Here is a 26,315-nt window from a genome sequence, read left to right on the forward strand (position 1 = left end):
CAGTGGAAGACTACCCACAATGCAACTCAAGCACCAACAGTCTGGTCCAAGATTCAGGTGTGCTACGCTAGTCGCGGCTAATGTAGCTCAAACAGAGATGAGGAGCGGGCTACAGGGGTCTGGTAAGCTCACTTCTTTCTAACGCCACATCTCCAGATTTCTTGAAAACTCCGCTCCGACCATAGCTGACTCAAGTGACATCACTTGGCGACATTTATCAGACTTCACACAGCTCCCTCTGGAGCCACCAAAGGCTTTACACAACTTTTTTTTTTTTCCCCCACATATGCAGTAGTACTCCCAAACACCTGTAAACTGAATTTAATGTTCTCCTTTAATCTGGCACTAGCGCCACTACATGAGGGGCTTTCCGACCGGAGGGATTTTTTTGCAGTTCTTAGAACTAAACGTTCCTAGAACACTTTTTTCGTCGTGTTCTGACAGGAAAAATTTGGGGATTTTTAAGTTCCTCTGGCCGCTGTAGCGTACTTTTTTAGCTCCTACTTCAGAACAGGGTCTTTTCCCTTTTCCTAGGTGTACTTGATTGGTCCAACTTATAAGTCACGCCCACTGCCAACTCGGAAACTTGCAGACAGAGCAACAACGGGACATTTTTAACAATTTTCACCATCTTATTCATCATTAAATTCACTTCTGACAATGTTTTAGGCGAGAAACTAACTGTTTAGATTTCGAATATAGGCAGTCTTGCGGAAATTGATGCCCAATTGACAATTTGCTTCAAAGTTTTTCGGAGTTCAGAAGCTCCATCAAGTGAGGCGACAGCCAGCAAGCGCCTGCCCCGGCCTCTAGCTCGTCGCTCGGCCAGTCATGCTCAGACACCTCGCGGTGAGCTGGAGGTCTCTCAGACCGCTCTCGTAAATAAGAGGCTTTTATTTCGCCGTTGACGGTTCGTTTGTTTAAATATCACAACACATGTCCATCTTAAGATTAACGGGAACCTGTGGTTAACTGTCTTTTCGGAGTTAAACTCCACAAGCGTGTCCTGCGGCTCGCCGGCCGTCTCACACACACACACACACAGTCTGTTCCGAGTATAATAAAGCCCCGTCTGTGTTGAGAAAAACATTACGTGAATTACTACGAGAATGGACGGAATGCTGCTTTGTTGTGGTTGTATGTGGCATCTAGTGACCGTTGCCGTGCTTGCGTCACTCCCTTACCCCTCCTACCAGTCCCTATGGCCACTTGGCCAGTGGGAATGCAAACGGAAAAAAAAAGATTTTTTGGGGGAAGAGTAGTTCCTTAGAACTGCTTAGAAGTGTACTTTTCCTCTAAAAAGTGTGAGCGCTATCCGGTCGGAAATCACCTATTGTTAACAATTCGTTGGGAACTTCAACACATTTTTACCCACAATCATGAAAACCTGCACCATGCTGTCGAGACAACGTGAGTAGGAGACCAGCCTTCCCCCGAACACGGATCAAATCTTTTGAATTGAAATGTCGTTGAGAAAGACACCGGACTTCTATTGGCTTCCGACTGTGAACTCGGACCGGAAAATGCACTTGTGACTGGCGATAAATTAAAACGCTTCATTGCATCATGTCTGAGTCGTGACTGAACTCGTACGCACGCCTCTCAAATTCAGAGAAAACTGCTCTTTAAAAATTGCTCTGTTGGGGAGTAACTGCTTGGTTTTCTGCCAATCGTCACACAGTAAAGGGTGAAACAGATGCTCGGTGGCTTCTGTAAGCATATTTACTAGATCTATATTATTTCTATATATAATGGCCAAATCAACAGACATATTTGTAGTAATGTTTAGCCGACTACTTGCACAAGGCATAAGGGTCACGCACGTAAAAATCGTTTACTACTTTACCCTGATAAAGTCCCGGGAGGTGTGTTCCTTCCAGTCCGTCCCGAATACCCCCGAGAAGCTGCCTAGCGCTGCGAAGGAACACAGAGGGAGGGTCAGAGCACAGCATCAGAGTTCAGTTCAGTGTTATTTGTCTCTATCCCCCGTTCTTCAATTCCCCCTCGATCAGTTATATTTAGGAGGTGCTAAGAACAGAGGATCTCTGATCCAAGAGCAAAAGAGAGGTTAGAAAGGAAGCAGCAATTCGGGAACGCATTTGCAGAGTCCTACTAATATATTGTAATACGTTACATTATTAATGTATCCGTAACATTTCACTGGGATTGTACCTCGTACGATTCCATGTGACAAATACAACTGACTGAATGATAACGCACTTTTGTAGGGCTGCACAATTCAAATGAAAACTTTTTTCTGAAATAAAGTTTATAGGGTTCTTTGTATTACAAGGGATTGGAGTGGGGACGTCCCGATCAGCTTTTTTGGCCCCCGATCCCAATGCGATTTAATAAAAATAAAATAAAAATTGAATATCCGCCAATACCGAGTCCTGATCCGATTACTTTTTTAGTATTTACCTAGATAATAAAGCTGCACAGTGTCTTTTGTTTACAAAAGAAAACAAAGTAACTAAAAGATGCCTTAATACATTTATTTTTAGTGCAGCTAGCATTTTTGTAAAACTCTTTTCTGACGTAAATGATCGGAGGAAGGTGATGTGGGTGGCATCGATCCGATCGGGACATCCCTAGTTCCAGTCAATTCCCTTTGGACATCTTAAACGAAACTACCACTTTCAACAGATATTCTACTTTAATTACATGTCGAGAATCGACTTTCCAAAAAGGTATGTATATTACAAGGTTTGTCTAATGTGCTCCAATGTGTGCAACGGATGAAGTGACAGACTACTTCTAAGTGAGGCGATGAGTGAGGTTTCGCAACGTACAGTCGTCGAAGACGCCGGCGTGCGCCAGCAGCAACGTGACCAGTTTGGGGTCCTTGTCCAGCTGCATGGCGTGCTTGCTCTCGTTGGAGAGCAGTGTGCAAACGTTAACAGCAAAGTCCACTTCGTTGGGTAGCCCCGAAAGGAGAGACAGCACCAGTTTGTTGTAGTCACACGGCGGGACGAAATCCAGAGACAGTCCATAGCTTTGGCGGAGATAGTCTGAAAGAGAGAACGCAGCATATCTCAGGGTTACTTTACATATTCCATGATCAAATCTGGCATTTAAATGTCAGGGAGGTGAGAGACATGTGGTTAACTTGTTCCTTACTACAGGTCTCTATATAAAAAGACACGCACACACACTTAAACATTTGCTGGACATGTTCCAGCAGCTCATAAATGGTTGCCAAAACATTGCTGAATATCATTTTGTACTTTATATGACAAAATCCACGTACTTACATTACATTACATACAATACATTGACCTTTGGTGGTTAAATCAGAAACATTTGCCACAATTTTCCAATCGAGGGGCACGGATTTCACCAAACTCCCGTCAGCCGTGTGAGAGATGATGTGTGATGAACAGACACTCACCAGAAAAATAGCATGTATTTGCCCCATGAGGCAAACCTGGTGGAAAATAGTGAAAACTACAACTTTGAAGCCAGGGCTCTACATTGAAAGCCTGATATTATAGAATGCATGATTTATGCTGTAATGGGCGTGGAACCAACAAATGGGGTTTTAATGAGTTTAAATAGGGGCATTTTGTCCTTAAGGGTCCGAGAGTGTCTGTATTTTGACGAGGCTGTTTATTATAGACTGTATGATTATAGGAGCTGAGGTTGAACTTCCAATAGTCTGGATCAACGACAATTCATTCCCAGGATGTGTGTTGCCGCTGTCTAACTGCGTTTCCTTCGGGACCTTCAGGAAACAACAACAACAACAACAACAACCTACGAGCTAGCAATCTACACCCTGAAAATGGCAACTTTTAAAGAGATTTGGATCGTGCAACAAGGCAGGCCTGCTTGGTTCTTTTGGGGAATGATTGTAAAGATCTACAAAGAAAATGTTTATTGCATTTACTCTCTAACTGGGACGTTTTGGGACCGATTGGTTTGATTGCTGTGGACGTATTACCCACAGCGATACACTGGTAAGAGCAAATGGCGTCACCGTTTAACCATGTATAAATGTATCCAGCTAATTTAAATAGCTCACGTTACTGTATTGTGTCAACAGGTAACTTCATTTAATATTGTATGTGGCATGTTCATTCGCGGGGTGCAAATGTCCCACCAAAACAAGTTCCTTCCAGAGACTGTTTTGCAGAGCCACCATCGCTGCGTCCGGAGCTTAGCACCGCCCCAAGACGATTGTGATTGGTTTAAAGAAATGCAAACGCGTTTTTGTGTGTGTTTCTGTGGTGTGGCCAGACCTTACTCCACAGCGCTGTGGAGATAGAGCTGGCAATGTAACTTCCACAAAAAAAAATGCTCAAACCCTTGCCAGAATGTATGCCAATGCATTAAAAAAAGCCAAAAATGTCCTTAGTGATGCCAAGAGTTAAAAAAAAAAAAAACTGTTGTTGAACTGGCTCAATAAATGTCTGAAAACATTGTATTTAAAGCTCCAAAAAGCATTACAATACTGCCTACCAAAGCAAAAGGTAAACACAAATGCCTTTAAAGCATACAGTAATGATGTTAAATATAAACCACCGTCATGGCATTCGACCGTAACACGCTTGCTTCTGGAGGAGATACGGACAAGAAACAGAGCAAGACAAGACAAACAACACTCACACTGTAGAGCATTTTTTTTAAATTCATTGCATCATGTGAGTATTGCATTAGAGCTGCAGAGTAAAAGCCTTTGGTTGCCCTACTCTGTTCCCTCACTGCCATTGCCTCTGCACACCTTCAGCCAGTTGAACCCAGATTTATTTTTTTATCCTTTAACTGAGTTTAAGCAAACCAAATGGGGCATTCAGCGGTTCAGTGAAAGCTGTCTTCAAGTTAGTTTGATGAGCTGTGCCTGGTGTGACTGAGGAACACGAATGTTTCCTAACTTTTAATCGCGTTCGTCTTTGACTCAGTCAAACTCCATGATGGGCTTTTTATTATTAAAAAGGCTTCCAATCCTAAACAGCGGGTATCCCCGTGTGGGGAGTCCTGACTCGACTGTTAGTGAACAGCTCTAAATGACAGGTGATCCAGTCTGTCAAAGGGCAATCATGTTGTCAACAAAAGACCCAAGTGTCCTCCCTTCCCTATGGGTTGATTTTCTGCCATCAATCATTTGTGTGCATAGGTGTCATTGTTCCATAAAGTGGACACTTCAATTTGGTGCAGGAGCTTTGTAGACGGCTGCCTCTGGAAACCAATCACAAAGCAGAGAGGAATCCTGCTGAGCGAATTTCATTTCCATGCTGAAAAGGTTTGCGCAGGCGAATGGGATTCAGCCGAGTTGCTATTATAGCAGTAACGGCTCCGTTCGAGAACCTGCCTGTGTCTGCTGTTGCCCCGACACCTGCGGCGAGCCGGCTCTGTACAGAGGTGCAGAGTGCTGATGTACAACATCGCATTTGACAGAGAGGGCTTCATGAGCAGAGTGGAGAACACGTTGTCGCAGGCCTACGACCAAAACATGATACGAAGCAGCGAAGACCAAAGCTCAGCGGGAGAGATTTACAGACCAACTGTCAAATAATTAAGCATCGCTGAGCCTGCCAAGCCAACGTCGCACGATTTCAGCCTGGCTGTCCTACTACATTACAGTTGCATTTAAACGCAGAGCCTGGAGTACAGACAGAGTTCAGTTATGAAAAGTCCGTAACAGAGCTAGACCAATCAGCCAGGCAGATATCTTAGCCAATATTAGCCTACTGCAGATGTATCAATCGCATCATTTTGGAACATTATTGTTATTATCATCATCATCATCATCACTTTCTACTACTTTTAATCATTTAGTCAGGCATGTGATCCATTGGCAACATACTTTTTTTTTTTTTTTTTTAATTAAACTCAAATTCCTGAAGTAATGGTTTCAGCCCCAGTATGACAATGTGTGTGTTCAACTGTGTCCACTCCAGCAACCCCTACAAGCAAAGCATTACAGTGAAGCATCATCACTCAAAACCAGCCTCAAACCTACAATAACAATCGAAAAGAGTTGCACCGTCAACTGCAGGGGGGGGGAACCACTGTGTTCTTCGATGTCTGACTCATCTGTGCAGTGAATGAACACGTACAAGCCACAACACTGTTTGTGTGCCTTTCCTCACCCAGGTCATGTTGTGGAGTCACTTAGCTCAGCAGGCGGAGAGCTGATTGTTAGGGGAAAGAGCGTGAGACTTAAGGGCTCATTCAGACCAAATAAAGTGACCCGGCGCTCCATGGCAGGGTCGTGCGGCGATCAGGGTCACTTCAATTGGGTGTTGTGCCATTTAGCCCCCGATGTAGCCCAAGTAGACTTTAGATTTCACAATTAGCATTTTCTGTCAGATCGTTCATAGATCGACATTTTCAGACCGCACTTAAAAAGCGGCTTCATTTCACAGAGGAAAGAAAAGAGACGGTGCTGGAGCTTGTTGCAGGACCACCGGCCCGTGGCGGGCCGCAGTGGGCCACTCGGTCCCTTCTCTTTCCTGCCACAGTGAGACTTCATTGCCGAGAACGGATGACAGCCCGGGGAGATGGACAATCTGGCTAGCCATTCTCCCGGCGTCCACCATCGTCCCATCTGGGAGTGAAGCAGAGGAACCTTAGGCTCTGTGCTGCCGCTGGTTGATTCGGGCAAACGCTGTTTTGTTGTATGCATCATAGCAGCAACAGTTTTGTTTATCCGTTTTCTGTATGAAGAGATTACCGCCGCCTGCTGGCATGGGAAGTTATTTCCTCTCACAAATGCACAGAACGCATGTGGTAGTTGGCCGCGGCCTGTAGTCTTTGCGGTGTGTTCAAGTGGAACTTTTCTTATTCAAGACACAGGCAACGCGAGGAGATGCCACAGTGAGCCTTTGTCGCCACTAGTTCTTCGCTGCCTGCCTAAATGTGCCAGGGCCTTAAAAGGCTGGAGGCTCTAAACTGAGGTGGAGGAAAAGCCAACAACTGCTGCCCCCTCCCTTCCCTTTATCAACTGCTGTCAGGACAGTCAAGTACCTCAGGGAGCAGTTCCGCGGTCAACACTACAACGCTGAGGCTAATGGACAGCTCCCATTCACCGTGGGTGCGAGCGGGGTTGGACAATACACACAAGACCTTGGCAGGTTGCACAAAAACATTTGGTTTGAAATAAAATGTGGTTACTCAAAGGCTGTTCTTTCATCATGAATGCAGCAGCATGCTTGGTTTAAAAAATGATTAGCGGGCAGCAGTCAATGCTTAGGTGCGCGTAGGCAACCTCCAAGAGCAAAAAGAAACGGGGGGGAGAAGTATCAACAATGCGTTTTGCACGCTTCATAGCCTTGATTCAAACACAGCAGCGCTTAGGAAGGGAAAAAACGGAATTAAATGAGTCACTGTGTAATAAAAGTGATAAATGTGAAGTACAGCAGGCATGCCCATGAACTGCTCAAATGGCAGGAAGCTCAGCTTCAAATAGCCAAGGACATAACGCCAAATAAGAGACCATTTACTTCTGACTGAACTTCTCAGTGTAGAGTTGACGCAGATATTTGTACTAGTTTGAACTGTATGAATGGGATCAATCTGAGGGTAGTCTAATCTCAGTGGTTCCCAAACTTTTTCACGTGAAGGACCCTTAAACTGACACAAATTACACAACGGATAAGACTTCGCCCCATCTAATAGGATTTCTGCTTTTAGACTTGCTTATTACAGAAAGTGTATGAACCCCACGACCAAAATAGCCATACATTCAGTCATTGTGTTACTTATGGACGGAACTTTTACCTTTTTGCTGGGACCCCCTGGAACACCCTTAAAAAAAAAAAAAAAAAAAAGGACCCCTGCGGGTCCCTGGACCCCACTTTGGGATCCACTGGTCTAGCTTTAAAGGAATAGTTTGACCACTCTCACTGTCTATGCAGTAAACTTGAAGCTGCAGCCAGCAGCCTGTTAGCGTAGCTCTGTCCAAAGGTACCAAAGTCCTCCTAAAGGGCGCTTTATAGTTCGGTAGACTCTGTGCGATTCGGGGGTGAATTGTTGCAACATTGTTGCATTTGACATTTGGGTCGGTTTGCTTTCACGCTGCACTTTGTCAAGCGCCCCAAACACTGTAAACACACGTCACGTGAACAAAGCGGTCGCTGGTCTATTGGACAGAATATCCGAAACTAGACACTTCTGGTCTCAGAGAAAAAAAAATTAAAAAAAAATGGAGAAACACCACATTTATAACGTCTTGGGGTTTTCTGGCTCGGCTTTAGTGTTTCTAATAATTTAGAAGGCGGCCAACAATGAGCAGCTGACAAGACAGCGAGTGATGGAGAGAGAAGATGATGTGTTGTCACACGAGCAGCGATGTGTGCTCAGAACAGCTTACGGATCTGAAAGTTATCATCCCTTAAATCATACATAAGTCCGGTAACCGTGTGCAAGGTTGAAACTGCACGCTTGTAAATAGCTCCGTTTTTGGTTCACTTCCCGTATTTGGGTCGGAGCCCTTTCTCACCTGACGACGGCACGGGACACGCCGAACAAACTCGAGTCCCCGACCTCGCCAGACGGTCCGACGGCCGATAATCGGCTCTGTGTGTCACCGCCTTTAGAAATCCCTCTCCCTGCCAGCGTGCTGTGTGCTTCAAAATAAAATGTGCGTGTTTTTTCAAAAATAATACATCTTAAAGCTGTAATTGCAATACCGCAATAACGTGAACCTGTGATATTATGAGGTTATCACACCGTCAGAATCATATACCGGCCCGCGCCCACGTCAGAGCAACAGAAACGTTGCCTGCTCGACTTCAGCACATTAAAAACCTGTTTTCATTAACACAGCAGCACGTTGGGTTTCCCGAACAGCTGAAATGAAAAACATTTCATGAACGGAATCATTTGTCATGCCAATCTCTACGTCTTATAACACTATTAGAGATATTAAAGCTACTTGAACCTTCTATCAAAACTTGCAATCAACACAATTTCCTTCCTCCTCATATTCTTGTGAAATAAATTCAACCCACTAGAAAAATCCTTGAAACAAACAGCCATTGTTGAGGCACATTTCTACGCATATGCTTGACCTGTGGGCTGACCAGTTTTCCCATGAAACACACATACACACCTCTGATGAAGTGATGCTCTGCTGTAATCGTGTCTGTGTGAGGATTGAGTGTTTGAGTTGGCCGAGGGGCCGAGAGAAGCAGACCGAGGTGGAGAGGATGAGCCGCAGACAGAAAACGAGAAAAGTATGCAAATAGAAGCTGAATCCACGTACCTGATACGGACGTGACTCAGACAGAAACAAAAGAGTGAACTTGTGAACCCAGAAAAGATAAAGAACGCTTCTGAATACCAAGTATGGTGCACACAAGAAGAGGAGTCACTGCCTTACCTGATACAATGTGCTGCTGGTAGTTATAGGAGCTGGGAATTGCACCGATTGGAAGAGAGGCTTTGGGATTCCCCGGCTGCGCTTCTTCATCATCCTCACCGAAGTGGTGCACTTTCTCATACTTCTCCAAGTATCTGTGGAGGGAGGAAAAATAAATAAATACGATGGTTAGTTACAAGACTTGCTTAGTGTACATTTTGCTGTGAATTTGTGCTTTTGACTCCCCCCCCCCCCAACAAACAAACAAACAAACAAACAATCTGTTTATTGGATTTTACATACACAAACAGGCAAACAATACTGTTCCATACAATAGTAATTGCAGATGTAAATTCAACATATCACAGGACAGATACCAACCCCCCACCCCTCTCCCACAGGCCCCTAGCCCCAACATTAAAAAAAAGATGGGTTAATAGAGGAAGAGAGCACAAGGATAAATAAACAGGTAAATAAAATAGAAAAGAATAGATAAAATACTGAAAATAAATAAAAAACACCATCTAAGTTGGCAGATCATAAATATAAATATATATATATATATATATATATATATATATATATATATATATATATATATATATATATATATATATATATACACACACACACACACACACACATACACACACACACACACGTGTATACATACACACGCACCAATTAAAAATAAATCCGACTTAGTGCACAGAGATCAAACATCTTGTGCTATTGACATAAGACAGGAAGGGATTCCAGGACTTCTCAAATGAGACAACCTTGCCAATCAAAGTCAGTCTTATTTTTTCTAATTTAAGAAAAATAAAGCACCCCCCCCCCCAACCCAGTTTGTAAAGGTAGGTGGGGCTGGGGATTTCCATTTCAGCAGTATCAACGTCCTCGCCAGCAGAGTTGTGAATGCTATTAAGTCCTTGTTAGCTGGGGAAAGAGTAAGTGGGAAAGGCCATACACCAAACAAGGCATTAGGAGTCACATCCCTTCCAATTACCTTGGATAAAAGTACTAAAGATCTCAGACCAAAATCCAGTCAGAGAAGAACAGCTCCAAAACACGTGTGAATAATTTGCTGCGGCTTGTTGGCATCGTTCGCATAGGGGAGACAGGGTATCAAATATTTTTGCAAGCCGAGCTTTAGTGTAGTGAGCTCGACGGAGAATTCGACATTGCATAAAGCTGTGTCCAGCACAGATTGAAGACCTATGCACTCTCCGTAAAATCTCCTCCCAAACATCATCCAGAATCACCTCTCCAAGGTCTGTCTCCCAAACTGGTTTAAGTACAGTAGAAGAGCCTTGACCGAGGTTATGAATATTTAAATGAAAAGAAGAAATTGCCCCCTTTAATGAAGAGAGAGGCTTCAGAAACGTTTCGAAATCTGAGGACTTAGGAAGAGCAGGGAATTCTGGCAACGAGTTACAGATAAAACGTCGAACCTGAAGGCATCTTAAAAAAAATGTCCTTTAGGAAGCAAACATTTATTTTTCCAGTTGCTGAAAAGAAGCAAAAATAGAACCAACATACAGGTCTCTAAAAGTTGTTATGCCCAGCCTAGTCCATATAGAGAATAACGGGTAACGGCTTCTTTCAACTAAACAGTAAAAATCTGCACTAAAAAAAATGTAGTCAGTTTACTCAGAGATGGAATCTTTCTCTAGGTCAGCACGACAACCTGAAAACAATATCAGTACTGCTGGCTAAAGAGAAATAAACAAATGCTGATAAACGTAGTATCACTCATACCTGGAAGGATTGCAGTGTATCCTAAATCTTGATAACGGACGATATAAATACAGGTCAGACCGGCATTTGCTTCACTTTCATAACTAAGCATTGACAACAACACTGTCGGCACGTCCACATGATACAAGCCTTCCGTGACCGCGCACCACCCCCCACCCCTCCTCCACGCAGTTGCTAGTAGCCAAGGAGGACACGGAGGGTAAAATTCATTATCTTCACTTGAGTTTCTGCGCGGGAAAGTCACCGGACGACACTGGTTTCTGAACATAGTCATACTGAGAAATACAGAGTGTGTTGTGTGGAGCTTAATCAGCTTTGTAGCAACTCATTTGGCAATGGCTTGAATGTAACGGACGTTCATTAACATCAGAAAGTTACGCACTAAAGCTTTAAATAGAAATATGTACTTGAATATTGTGCTGTGCTTGGGAAATCTCTGCAGAAAACAACTGTCTCAATTACAAAGAATGTTATAATAATAATTATTCTTTCTGGAAAATTCAGCATCGATACGCAAAACTCTTTCATTTGAACTTTCAAATAACTTATTAAGAATAAAACATCTTCACAGTACAAAAAAAGTAGCTACAATGTTAAAAGAATCAGAGAGCATAACGTTAGACAAATAGGTTTATTTATTTAGAGCTGTTGTATAATTATTTAGGGCAGTTATATAATTCAACGTGTTTTCTAACTAACTTCATCCTTCTTACTCCAATTGAGAAGCTACAGTATGGCAACATCTTACAGTATGGCAACATCTATGACAACAGTACACCAGTTGTGCCATACAACTAACATGTAAAACATGAAATGTTTCAGCTGGGTTTAGAGGGGGAAAACGACCTGCTGTTGATGCCAGACAGTGGCACAGCTTTCAGATGTTTTCAATAACGGGTGAAGTGAATCACCTTTTCTATACAAAAAGTTCTATCACAAAGGCTCTACACCCGATGTGTAGCTACATGTTGTCAAGGAAGCGTTTCTTGGCTTATCAGCTGAAGGAATGCGACGGATTCCACCCGTTGACCCAGTCAAACTAGAATCTACAAACCGATGAATGAGTGTGTGTAACATGAGAGACAAAGAGCACCACCTATAGACACCTCAAACATCCTCAACAGAGATTTGGAGGGAAAAGACTTCACAGTAGCTCCCGTACAGTCGGCAAGACGCTCTCTTGATTTTATTTTATTTATTTTATTTTTTAAATCTCTCTACTTTGCGTCTAAATGCTTGTTGCTGTGGTGTTCCTGTACATCTCAGAAACAGACACCTTTAAGTCAAGATAAGACATGAATCTGGGGCTGCTCGATTATAGAAAAAAAAAAATAGAAAAAAATAATCACAATTATTTAAAAACGATTACTTATTGACTTTTGGAAAGGTGTTGCATTTATTGAGCTTAAAAAACAGTGAAACAAATCAACAGTGAAAACACCTTAAACTGTGAAATTTCCCTGAATATTTTTCACGTTTGAATTTTTTATTTTATTTATTTATTTATTTTTTTTAAATTCAGAACAAAACAAAATAAGAGTTTTCTTGCTAAACGTAATGCGCAAAATAATCGTTTTTCTTGATTATGTTGTTTTTGTGATCGTTAGGCGCCAAAATCAAAAACCGCGAATCAGCCCTACTTGGATCTAGAGAAGAACTCAGTGTACCCAATGGTGAAACAAATCCTTTTATTACTCTGCACATTCAGTGTAAATTAAACCGATCAAAAGTGTAATTTGAAAAATGCTATTTGATAGCTTCCACGGTGAGCTTTCACCTCGCTTTACTAGTTGAGGAGCGTAATCACTTCTACCAAGCCCACGGCGCTTTTCAACCGGCGTCGAGTGAAGCATGATCCACACAGACAAGTGAAGCTAAAAATGAGCACCGCACAACATATGCAGGTCTTTTTAATGACAAAGGGCTGACGAGTGTCACCGCAGCATACAGCAAAATTAGTCAGTCGGTGGGATGACTGTGCGAGGTGTGACGCGTGAGAAAATGCATCTGCCGTCACCCAAAAACAGTGTAGATTGTCATGCATTTCAATTGTAAAAAAAAAAAAAAAAAACCTTGCTGAAAATCTAAGTTTGTATCCCTGTATAAGTGAGGATTATTCTATACAGCAACATATTTTAGAGGATGAGTTGACCTTAAACTTCAGTTCAAACTACTTTGAATAGAAATGTGTAAATTGGGGTGATCTGAATAACACCACTTCTCATCTAAACAGCGCTACAGCCTGTGGTAGAACCGAGTGAACTGTCTGCAACACCAACAGCTGGGAGCCAACACCAAGCATACAATTCCTCTTAAACTGTAAATCACTCTCGCATTCTTGAGGAGTTTGCACTTAACTTGGGAGAACATATTCTCATTGAGCATGCCAACTACCACATCAGGGGCTCTTGGATTTGATAAACACCCCGTTATAATGCGGAGCAATCTCCCAGACAAACAAAAAACACACGCGTGCCAGCAAAATACCTCGGCAGTGATATTGTGGTGAACCCTGCCTGTGCGGCCGTGAGTCACCGACCGAGCGCCTGTTACTCAATGAGGCCCCGCTTGTTCATCGTGGCCAAGGTAATCCCCCGTCCGCTGGCTGCCGAGCGACACGCTGGACTATAAATACACTCAGCCTTCATTTGTACAGAGTGTGAGAGTGAGAGTGAGAGCGAGAGCGGGAGAGATAGGCCCCAGTCCCGACTGCAGCGTCATCAACCGCTGTCTGTCTGGGCACAAGCAAGAAAAAGGCTGCGGGGAAAGACGGGTGGGGGCATGGGGAGGGAGGAGGGGTTTAACTGCAGCTGCTAATGTCTGCACTTCCTTTTTTTTTTTTTTTTATTAATACATGCATGATGAGAAAAACATCAATCCCTCCCCAACTTGAGTGGCACGCAACTTCCAACAGAAACCACTGGGCTTTCGTCATTTTACTACAGCAACCGTTTAGGGCAGATGTGCCCAAATAATTTCATTTGAAGGGCCAAAATGTATCTGGATGTGGAAGGCCACAGGCCAAGAAATAAATGTGGATGTTGAAGAACACCGCAATTCTTGTAATTCGCCGTAGATAAAACTTGCGCATTTAATTTAATAGGGAAGTTTACCAGCACAGTCCTGTGCTTGACATTGCCGTAAAACCCGCATCAAATAATTTTTAGCTGCACAAAATGTACATTTCCTAGTCATTACGGTTAGGATTTTACAGCACTTTCAAAATAAGGGGACTAAGCGGGCCAAAACAAAAAGGGAGCATGGGCCAAACTTGGCATGCGGGTCCCAAATTGGGCAGCCTTGTTTTAGGGAAATGTGCACTATCACTGCCAATACTGAGGCATGTTTTCCCTCCAAAATAATACAACAAGGGTGAAGGGTGGGGAAATGAGGAACGTCGAGAAGTGATGAATAGACATACATGTGCAAACAGCCGCTGTCTATTAGTGTTGTTATTTACGGTCATCTGGATCACACCAGTGCAGATCCTCCTGGCTGCAATCACCCTCAGCTGCCCAGATGCCCTCAGTGTGTCGGTGTGTGGGAGTCCATTGCCCCCTGCTGGACGTGGACGCAGACATGCAAACACACACACACCCAGTGCCAATTTCAGGACAGAAATGTTTGCTGGGATTTAATGGAGCCGGCTGTCCGATACAGACTCAGGCGGGTATGCTTAAAGTCAATCGCAGGGCCATTTACTGAAGGCGGAGCCAATTGAGAAACTACTGTAAAAGTTGGATCAGTTACAGAACAGACTACATGTTTCCTAAAAGCAGACTTAAAGCCACACTAGAGCATAGTAGGAAGCAAGCAAGTGGACATGGTGGACAAGTCAGGGCTGCACGATGTGAGGAGAATATGCGATAACTTTGAATATCACGACAGCGATATTTCTTGCGACAAATAAACAGATGTTCAAGAGCACTCAGTTCTGCATTTCTGCTGCTTTCAGCATTCTGCTAAAATACAAGAAAAATTGCTTGCCGAATTTAAAAACAAATAAAAAAGGAAATAATTTCCAACAAAACACATTTTTTTGAACAAATTTAACACTGGCACCACTAAAACACTGACGGTTACATTTTAAAGTGCAGTGTTCTACTGATATTTCTTAAAAATCTGTGTCTAGCAGCCTTTTGCGATGTGTATATTGTGCAAGTTGATATCGCGATGACAATTAAAAAAAAAAAAAAAAACGATATCTTGTGCACGTTATACTCTTTATATAACAATATTCTAAAACGTCAACGCATGTTGTAATGGCAAAATTATATTTAAGGGGGCATGTCTTTCTATCTCCCTGGAGATGCATATATACTGTGTGCTTTTTCTTATTCGTTGAAGAGACCTTTCACACCAGTGCTGCGCGCCTTTTTTGAACTGTGTGCTTCCTTGTAAACTGGCAAGTTTATAAGGAAATACAAAAACCTAACTTGGTTTAGTCTACGACTGTTTTATTTTTGTTTCACAAATCCATTTTCTTCCAAAACATCTAACACCTGCTGCATCAAAAACTTCCACCACAATGTACGCTAATGTAAAGGTCAGCACACAAAAAGATAAGCAATACCAAATACAACACTGCAAGCACTTCTATTTCAGTTATCAGCCGTGTTATTCTTGATGGCACTGTAGCTCAGCGGTGAGCAGCATTTCCTGGGTTCAAACTAGGCCTTTTGCAGTGGAAGACACACCGGTGCACTTGTCGTGTCTTCCAGAACGCCGCCGACACAGGCGATACACATTAGGGACAAGACGTTTTCCTTCGACTAAGTTGGACTTGGTGGGATTGCTTTTCAGTGTTGAAGTAAGCCACCTGCTTGGAAATATATACTTGAATGTATATTCCAGCTTGGATTATCATGCAATTGTGGCAAAAGCTCCGGGGTTTTTTGGGGTTTTTTTGGAAGTGAATCCACCTCCTTTTCTCCAAAATATCAATCCTGTTCCTCAGTGCCCGTTTGAAATGACCGCCGCTTGCCTCGTGCGTATGACTGTGTGGTCACGTGACGTTAAACGGTTGATCCCCGCCGCCATCGCATCTACGTAAAAGACATACTGAGAAAAAAAAACGCCACGATCTGCGCTCTGGTTGTGTCGACGAGGGGGTTCTCTCTCTTGTTAAGACGGGACCGCGTTCAGATTCCACTTTTGTTCAGGCTGTCCCTGCCATGTAGCCAGGTCGCACGTCTGGCTCCACGGATGTACGTTGCTGGGATAAAGCTGACATCCGGCGAATGTCCCTCTTCTTCCGCCAACTGTTTTTGCTCGGGCACCGTTGCTGCACGATTGATTGTAACTGGTTTATAGAAATACAAAAACACACCAAAGATTTTCTTTTTTTGCCCCATCCCAGAATAGATAAGCGACAATACCAGGTTGCTAACGCTAGCTAGCCAGCAGTCTTCAGATATCTGCTATAACTGATTATTAAACCGGGCTCTAATTAGTTGAGGCACCTGGCACTGACATTTCACAGCTGTGTGTGATAACCTGTATTCTTTTTTTAAAAACTATGAAATTGGGATTTATTTTTGTGGCCTATATCACACAGTCCTACACTGGGTTTTTTTAAGCGACAGATAACTTATGTTGTCAGTTCATTTAAGCCTGGCAAGTTTAAATGACGTGAACTGGTGATTTTCGTTGTTTGTGTTCTTCACCTGCGAGCTGAACTGCACGCGGCCGTTGATTCGATAGCGACTGCTGAACGCCCACATTTGTATTTTAGGGTCATTGTTTACATGCTGAAGTAGTTACACTGCATTAAGATAATGTAATTAATAGTGGGTTTACTGTCATTTGCTACAGAATGCTTAGCCTATATGTCAAGATCAAAGTTGGCCTATGTAGTAACTAAAAAAAAATACAGTTCAATCACAACTGAAAATATGCCTCATTGTGTGTGTGAATAGAGGTGAATACATATATTAGTTTGTGTTGCAGCGAAGTGTCAGTTCCGTTTCATGGGGTTTGGTGTGCGGACCTGTCCCCACAGCTAAAAAAGAAAATCCTAAAGGAAACACTGAGGCGTACTCGGATCAGACACTTTTCCCTATTATTTGGGATGGACTAATCGCACAGAACAAACTCCAGTTGTGTGTAAAATGCACTTAGCAAATAAAGCAATCCTACTTCCACCGGAGAGCTGTAGCCTACAATACACCCAGGGCAAACTATTTTACCCATATCAGCTATCTAATGAAATGGTAAAGCCAGATTCTAGGTGCACCGTCAAGTACAAGGCAGAGCTGTCCCATCTGCTAGTTAGCAAGGAAACTGAGAGAAGAAGATTAGGCTATCAGTGGTGGCCAACACTGCTGGAGGGCAGGTCAAATTACAGACAGGCCGAAAAGACAAAGTGAGTCACTCAAAGAGCCCCTCAGATATCGGAGATAGCAAGTTTGCGCCGCCGCTCTTACTGTTATAAAAGTCTCTTGCTATGCTGCGTAGAAAGGCCGTCACCTGAGAATCTCTAAAGGCTGAGCTGCAGCTCGGATGAGGAATACAAAACACGACTAATGCAAGCCAGATCAAAGGCCACTTCATCCAGATGTTTCAGATGAGCGGGAGAGTGTGCCGACATACACAGGAAGCAGACCAACAAGAATGACGGTATTCACAATAATCTCATAAGCAGGTGCGAAAATCAACAGCCGCCAAGCTGAAAGAGGCAGTGAAATGCGTCTGGGGTGTGAGGCTGGCCAACAGGACATCGATGCCGTTTTTGTTTTTTTTCGGTAGAAAACAGTGATCTTCTAATTAATTAAATGACAAAATCAGGTGTGAATTGGCTTAAGTATGATCGGTAAATGAAGACGTTACCTCCGCAGTTTGGCACCATCAGCTTCAAGTACTTCTTTAGTACGAAAATAGACGAGCAGACACATTAATAGATACGGTGGGTAAATTGGAAACCTTTCCAATGCCTGCAACACATTTTCAGTGATTGCCCGATCCAAACTTTGTATCTCTATACAATCTAACTAGGCTAAATGAAAGCTATGCCTTTGTATCAAACGTGCTCCTGGTGGGTTCTCTGTGCATTCGAACCGCTGTTGCTCTACAGTCTCAATAATTAACTTTAAGAGTTTCTCAATCTTCGGTTCAGAAACCCACTTGGCATTGCGTGCGATATGCGGACAGGGTCACAAGAGACCTTTAAGATTGATATAATTGTATTTTAATGGGTTTGAATAAATATAATCCACCTCGCGGCCGGCTGCAATGGAGGGGAAAGTAGTAACTAAAACGCTGTCTAATTGCTGTGGGTCATGAGAATTTTTGGGACCTTAAAGTGGAGTCAAGAAAACACATGGGGGCAACTAGTCTGGCGTTAGCAGAGGACTGAGATCCAAAAAGTGAAAAACGTTCAAAATGAGTAAACCTGTGAATCTGATTGCACCTGCTGCTCTACGCCACAAACAGTTAACAACAGATGACAGTGTGGTATAATAGTTTTGCTGTAGAGGAAGCAGCGTGTTCATCTCTGAAAAAGAGATTACTTGGCAGTGGTTGATTCAGCAGAAAAGAAAAAAAAAAGAAGATATAGTTAAGAGATGCTTTCTTTTTCTATAATCACCGAGGACAGTAAACACGGCGTTTGGCAGCAGAGCCAAAGGCCGAACTTGCTCATATTACAGCGTGGGGTTAAAAAGGTGAAACCTGATCTGTACTTTAGCATTGCAACACAACACTGATGAATCAAAACACCGTCAATAGATCACATCTCAAATCAAGGCAGGCTTTCAAAAATTCAATCTGGATGAATGTTATTCCTCCCAATGAACGTCACGCGACATGAAACGATATCACAGAGCAACACTCTCCCTATTGAAATGGTTGAACAAGGGCCGAAAAACAAGTTTCTTCTAAAAACCTTCTTTAAACCACATCAAGACAATAGATGATTTAAACATTTGAGCAAACGGAGAATTAAGTCAGCGGTTAAACTCCATGTCAGTGCCTCCTGGGCCCGATTCCCTCCCAGCGGGGATGCAGTGGAGAGGGCAAACAAAGGTTGAGCCAGGGTATCTGTCACCTGACTTGGCTTCTGTGTTCAGTGTGCTGCAGTTTGGGGTGGGGGGAGCAAAAACACCGTTACATTCACTCTCAAATTAGAGTGTGTGCCTGGAAGAACTGGATGGCGTTTTACTGAAGAAGAATAAAAAAAATATATATAAATAAAATTTTTTTTTTAAAAAACCATGAGGGTTGAGCGCTTAGCGCAAACCACAATCATATGACACTACTAATGGGAGAGGAAGACCATGGAGATGTGAAATGGCATTGACTGAGAATCATCCAAAAATCAGCGTAGCCACAGGAAAACTGGAAGCAGCCGCTGGTAACCCTAACCCAATCCACTGAAACCAGAGCTCAGGGTACACAGATGTAGAACATAAAATGTATGTCAAGGAAGGTTAGCGTTAACAGAAAGTTTGCTGATCCCGGACCGCCTCGACTTACCCACCGAATCAGCAAACTTTCTGCCGCTACCGCAGGTTAGACCCGGCGCGGCCCACCAGCCCGCTGCAAATTCTCCACAGCTGCTGCCCAGTCTCCTCCCGGGCTAAAATAGTCTCCTGGCAGCAGGGAGCGAGGCAGAGGGGCCGCAGGGTTTGTGCTAGCTAGCCAATTCTGGTCTCATTTGTAGTCTGATAAACAGTAAATTCATCAGATTCCGTGTCCCATGTCGCTGTTGTCAAAGCTACTGTAGCTGTCCTATTTAGCGGGGCCCGTGTGAACTCGGTTTCCAAGGGAACGCAGCAGTCGACCCCCCCCGCCCCCCCCCCCAAATGTAGCACAAGTAGACTTTATATTTCACAATTAGTTTTCGGTCACATCTTTTACAGATCTCCACATTTCAGACCGCACTTGAAGGCAGCTTAATTTAAAAGATGGACAGACTGTGCTTTGTTGTTCAGGAAACAGTCAGCTGTTAAACTAAGGTTGTTTGTTTTGTTTTTTTTAAACCTTATAGTGTTTTAAAACTTTCCTGTGGCAGCGATGGAGACGGGGATGTTTACTGTACGGGACCGTCACACCGCCTGAAAACGGACCGACATGTCTTATCGCCGGCTACGTGACTGGCCACCGCAGGGTGACGTCAGAATGCGTCTCTCCAAAAGTTGAATCGGTCTTAGCTTTACGCGGCTGCATTTTTTTTTCCCCCGCGCCATTGGTAGGACTGATGTCCAAGGAGCGCTTCGACGAGTTGAAAAAAAAAAAAAAAAAGTTTCTGGCACGCGCCTCTCACTTATTACCGAGTGACATTCAGATATCAAATAGACGGCAGCAGGAGCTGGCACGGATCTTACAGTGCTGCTTATTACTCTGCTCTGAGTGGGAGGTGCTGACTAGAGAGATACACACACACACACACACACACATTATCATCCAATTCATTCAGACAGGGAAACTTGGTCAACAGACAGACTGCCCTGTATCAGAAAAGTCACAAGTTTGATCCCTGCAGCAATGGAGTATCCTTAAGTCCTACCTGCTAACTCATTTTAATATGGGCGGTATGACTGATTGATCTATCCATCCATCCATCCATCCATCCATAAAAAAAAACACAGCTGGCCAAGACAGGCAGCAGTACAACCACACATAATACACAAAAACACCAACAACTGAAACAGCAAATCCCTCAGTCAACCACAATCCTAAACACATCAGGCAAAACATCTACAGCCAGATGTGGCTGCCTCTGAGTCAATCAACATCCTCTTAAAAGCGACCAATGAGAGCAGCTCATTAAGTTTCATGGATTTCTGTAACTTGTTGCAGGTAGAGGGAGCAGCAAACCTAAAATTCCTTTTTCCCCCAGCTCAGTTCTGACCTTTGAAACAGACAGAAGGAAAAGATCCTGGGAACGAAGAGTGTAAGTCCTGACACCATTTACACCGATATAGGTCAGAAGGTAAGATGGAAGTAGACCTATAATAGCCTTGTATATGAAGATTATGCCAGTGTTGAAGTCTCCATGTTGATAGAGAAGGCAGTCCAACACGTTCATACAGCTCACAACGCAAAGTGTGCGATTCACACGAGTATCAGAAGTGTAGAGGGTTTCAGAGCATGCAGTCATGCATTTCTGAGGACTACGGTTAGCTGCTCCTCAGCTCTCTGCAGGGTAAATCCAGACAGCTAGCTAGACCATCCGTCCAATCGGAGTTCTCTCTCGCACGACTAAAAACAACTTTTACACGTACACACGTTCCACCAAAACAAGTTCCTTCCTGAGGCTATTTTGCAGAGGCACCGTGGCTCCGCCCGGCCGCCCCAAGACAACTGCGATTGGTTTAAAGAAATGCCAAGAAATCAGAGCATGTTGTTCTCCCATCGCGGCATGCTGTGTGGACTAGCCAGACCCTCCTCCGCAGCGCTGTGGAGGAAGGTCTGGCAATGCGAGACTATATTACACCCATGTCATTGTTTATAAGGGCATACAAAATGTATAATTTTAATAAGAATTTGTATTTTTCTTATGTGTGCTATTTATGTCATTTGTACCGTTGACAATGCAAAAATGTCTATTTTGTAAAATATTAATAAAAAAAGAGAAAAGAAAAAAAAAGTATTGCACGGTTTATGTATTTCTCCTGAAGCCATTTAACTTTGTATGTTCAAGTTAAGAAATACACATTTAATCATTTTTGTATTTCATGCATTTTCCTTGATAATCAAGCAACTAGACTCATGATACCATTATCGCAATCTCAGTATTGTAAATCACAATATGACCTTTTCTCCAAATCGGGCAGCCCTAATTTCATTCACTTGGGTTCAATTAAAAACGCATCAGGAATCGTCACTGGAGTTGTCAACTTGAAGTCGGGCTTGTTAAAAAGGCCAGATACCAAAAACTGAGCCGCATTACAATCTTTTTAAATGTTACTCGATACTGCTTTCAACATCATCACCTGCAAAACACACATCTATAGATTACTTCAATTGTACAAAAAAAAAAGGCTTGAAAATTGCACACACACAGCTTAAAAACGCCCAGTTATAGATTGTCAGTCGACTGGATAATCAAGACCGACACATGATATTAGCAAACATCCACCCAGCTTACGCCTCCTTGAGCGAGACACTGAATTTGAACCAGCTCCACAGGGAATGTGCCCACCTTGTAACCGGCTATGAACTCTGACCTCCCTGGATTACATCCAAATGAAAGATTTCCCCCCCCCACAGTGATCACATTATTAGCCTGCTTATGCATAGACAAACTGGACGTGAAGCTGAATTTCTCTACCATGCTTTGTCAGCCAAAAAAAAAAAGCAGCACGAGGGGTGCGAGGCAGGTCTCTTTTTATCAGACTTAAAAGTTGAGGCAAGACAAGTCCAGCTGCCTGCCGCCTCTGACATGCACTACGCTGAACTGCCTTAGATTAACTCCACCAAGTAGCTCCAGTGGCTGTCGCGACACCAGGGTGATATTCGGCATGTCCGTTGACTCAGCTGCCAGCTCATCAACCTTCAAAAATATTTGTACAGGTAATAATTACAGTGACTTGTAGCTGTTCTGAGGAACACGGGTGAAATTGTTTGGGGGGGGGTTTGAAATAATGGATTCTTCAACAACAAAAAAAAAAAAAATGTTATGATGTTAATGGTTCCAAATCATTTTCTGCTCTCTTTGTCATCGGCAGAAAGAGATATTTATAAACCACTTTCTGACATAAGATAATAGACATGTTAGCTGGCCCGAACTGTGTCCCACTATAAAGTTGTATAGAGGCTCAACAGAGCACATCATCAGTTGACTTTCTGTGAAAGGTACTTCAGGTACACTCAAAAAAAAAAAAAAAATGTTGAGTGTTTGACTGAGCCACTGAAGACAAGTTCACACAAAAATCACTGGAACTCAACGCCTTTGCTCTATAGCTACTTCTTCCACTCAAAGAACAGACCTAAACAACTATCTTGTCAGCTGTCTAGTATTCCGTCGTTTAAACATGTGGCGGGTAAATAGTGGTTTGTGGCCATACTCGACCAAGTTCAGCAGCACCGCACGCCTGAATGTGCCTGAGTTGTTTTGCCCCTAGCAGCCAGCGCTGATTTTTATCTGTGAACTTTTGAGGAGCAACAAGTCTCATTGGATGTGTACCGTTGGTAATCAAATTAGCTTGCATCCAAAAGCCAACTTTAGTATATATAATAAAAAATAATAAAAAAAGCACAGATAATTGACTGCTACTTCTGATGCCAACCAGTGACCTGCAGTTGCCTGTAACATATCCATGACAGGCTACAAGCGTTTCTCTGCTACAGAGGTGTAATCCCCTGCAGGCAGGTGCTAGTGATGGAAACAATCGTTGCATGAGATAAGGGGGGAGAAGAAAAGAAAAGAAAAGGAGTACAGCTGTTAAGAGCTGCATTTCCACCAGACTCCCATCACTGGCAGCTGACTGTGTTCAGACTAGGAGGCTAAAATGTTAGACACGTTACACAGCACCCAGAGCTGCTCAATCATTAGTGCTGTATCAAACCCAAACGCCCTGTGGCTACACCATTTTCAGAAAGGAATAACGTCATTAGTGTATGGTTTAGGGTCATTACAGACACAATGCACCTTAGGAGTGTTCTCCAAAACTATGTTCCAGACATAACAAAATGCAGAAGAAACATTTGGGACAACATATTCTCTCTTTTTTTTTATATATTATAAAAGACCAGTGTTATTTTCTTGTGTGCAAGAAGCAATTGAGTACATATATACTATGTTGTGACAAATGTACACAATACAGACCTTGCTCTGCATGTCAAAATATTGTACTAGCGCTGCTTCCTAGTAGAGGGGAGTGGAGAGGCTAGATCCTGCTGACTGCATCTACACATTTGTAAACACTTCCCACATGCTACCTGAGAGAGCCATGCTACTTACCGAAGGTAGTACTGTTTTAAAGCAAATGCAGCGTTGGAACAACTCCTTGGAAAGTTAAACTCGTCTCCAAGTTCAATCCATTGGTTTTTGTCAGAGACCTGAAAGGAGGAAATGAGTTCGTTAGGAGATAAAAAAGCACTTGCAACAAACAAAAAGAGCGGTTACACTGCTACCATCTGGTCTGCTACAGCCTCCCCCCCCCACCCACCCACCAATGAGGCCATATCACAATCATTAATCAATAACTTTCTCAAACTGCTGAAAATATTTTTTAAATACTGAGAAATATTAAAATTATCCAGCAGTGCATTTAGTATTTTAGCATGTATTTAGCTATTAACGCGTTTGTTATCCGAACATATTTACATTTGACACAGCAGTAAGTACAAGTGACTGACTCCCTTTAGGATAGTATCGTTAATGTTGAGGCTAGTTAGCACTGTAGCTAACAAGCTAACTTGACTTTTCAATTTTTGGCGTTAAAAGCTAACGAGGCTAAACTCCGACGAACCGTCTCCACCAAACGCAAATGATTTAGCTTGCGGCGACCCGTTTGATTGTGGAGTATGTTTTGGTACCGTTTAGTGTATTCACTACATGGGCCTGTGAGGCCTACATTTTGTGATCAGCCATGAAGCCGAAGAAAGATGGCTATGGCGAGAAAGAGAAATGAAGCTTCCCCTGGGTGAAAACTACCGGTAAAAACCCGGGCGAAACGCTGTGTCCTAAGCGGTGTTTCCCGAGGCCGGGCTCCGTACCGATAATCGATGTTAAACGTGCCCGCTAATTTTGAGTCGCTCCAACTGCACTCTGACTCCGAGCTGTTAGACTCTCAATTCAAACCACACAACAACACAAGCCACCACATTGCATAGAGATACATGGCAAACTAGCACAAGGCCAACACCGACCAACTAACGTTTTTGTAGAGGGTTATACTTCCCGGGGTACCCACACGGAGTTGTAGAGTGGTCCACCGAGGAGTCCACAGACAGCAGAGTGTGGAGAAATCCACTTTTAGTTCCCACTCACCTTAGCAAATCCACCTAAAGAGACGACTCTGATATAGAGAGCATTCAGGTCCAGCTCTTTCCCACCCACGATAGGAATCTTCCTGAAAGGCGATCTAAGGGAATAACACAAGAAATAAATGCATATATGTTTAAATAACAGTTTTGGTTAACTCGCAGTCACATGCAATCAAGATTTAAAGTTATATTTCTTGTGAATAAAGACGCCCCAATCTCACCCTCTGCTTTGGTGAAATTGCCGCAGCTCGTCCAGGAAAGCCTGTCCTTTCCTTCGCTGATCTAGTAGATTTTTCCCCGTCGAATTTGCCATTGTTTTTGCATGCAAAAACGGTTAAACCCCACTTCAGTCGCTTCTTAAGACACCAAGGATCCCATACTCCGCCGGCGCTCAGTCATTCGCGAAGCTGAGTGTTTAAAAAGTTAAAGAAATAGCTGATAGCAAGAAGAGCGGCAGCTCGCTAATAAAGACTGATGCACACAGAAAGCAAGCCCGTTTCAACCCCGGACTAAGTTCCAACGAACAGTCAGAAATACAAACGATTTACCGGCAGATTAGAAACGCCATGGCAGAATGTGTAGAATTAATGCTTTTGGTCGCGGTTGTATTCGTTTGGAGTGGTTTGACAGTGTGTTACGGACGCAGCTCCGAGGCTATCGCACACACTGTAGAGCGGCAGAGGATCAGTTCTCAGACAAAAAGATGTATGTGAAGGCCGCGCAGCCCAGCCTGCCATGCGTGCAGCGCCCTCTGTGGCCACAGGCGGCAGTGCACCGTCCAGGCAGAGCGGGTGCTGGAACAATAGAGACTGTTTTCTTTTTTAGGGACCGTCTGACAACTCGTTCTCTGTTAGGAAAACGGGTCAGGAGGTACTTGCAAAAGTCCCGTGGGGGGAGGGGATAGCACTAATTAACATAGCTTCCTTGTTATCCCAACCAGGCGTGTAATAGAGGGCAACCCTACATTTTAATGGCAAAATACTATTTTTCCAACCTGACGTATATTTATAACTGTCTTCAAACTGAATATCTTACCTCAATGATATTAGTTAAATGAAGAAGTGGTATTTTCATTAGGAAAGAAAAAACTATAGTCAACCTGTAACAATTTCATACACGTACCACAGCAATATTTCAAAATACCATGCAGCCACTTAAATCCAACACTGCAGGAAGCATGTAGTATATTAACATGAGCTTTTTCACCACTACAACAAAATAAGGTGTAGGGATACAAATTCCATTTCGCAAAGAAATACTTCCTTCCTATATTTAAGAGGAGAAAAAACAAATATTTCTATGAATTACATGCATCATT

At 43.1% G+C, this 26,315-nt stretch overlaps 1 protein-coding gene across 1 annotated transcript in view; it reads right to left on the reverse strand.

Annotated features, from left to right (window-relative positions):
• Window positions 1-25,742, reverse strand: part of arid2 (AT-rich interactive domain 2) — a 46,643-nt gene extending 20,901 nt beyond the window's left edge. The window contains 6 exon segments of the mRNA XM_078281454.1: window positions 1,847-1,914; window positions 2,793-3,011; window positions 9,326-9,459; window positions 23,970-24,067; window positions 25,002-25,095; window positions 25,219-25,742. Coding sequence (XP_078137580.1) covers window positions 1,847-1,914; window positions 2,793-3,011; window positions 9,326-9,459; window positions 23,970-24,067; window positions 25,002-25,095; window positions 25,219-25,310 — 705 coding nt within the window. The 5' untranslated portion in view covers window positions 25,311-25,742.
• Between the last annotated feature and the right edge of the window lie 573 nt (window positions 25,743-26,315).

Source organism: Sander vitreus, chromosome 23 (assembly GCF_031162955.1).
Source record: "Sander vitreus isolate 19-12246 chromosome 23, sanVit1, whole genome shotgun sequence".
In the NCBI taxonomy this organism is placed as follows: domain Eukaryota; kingdom Metazoa; phylum Chordata; class Actinopteri; order Perciformes; family Percidae; genus Sander; species Sander vitreus.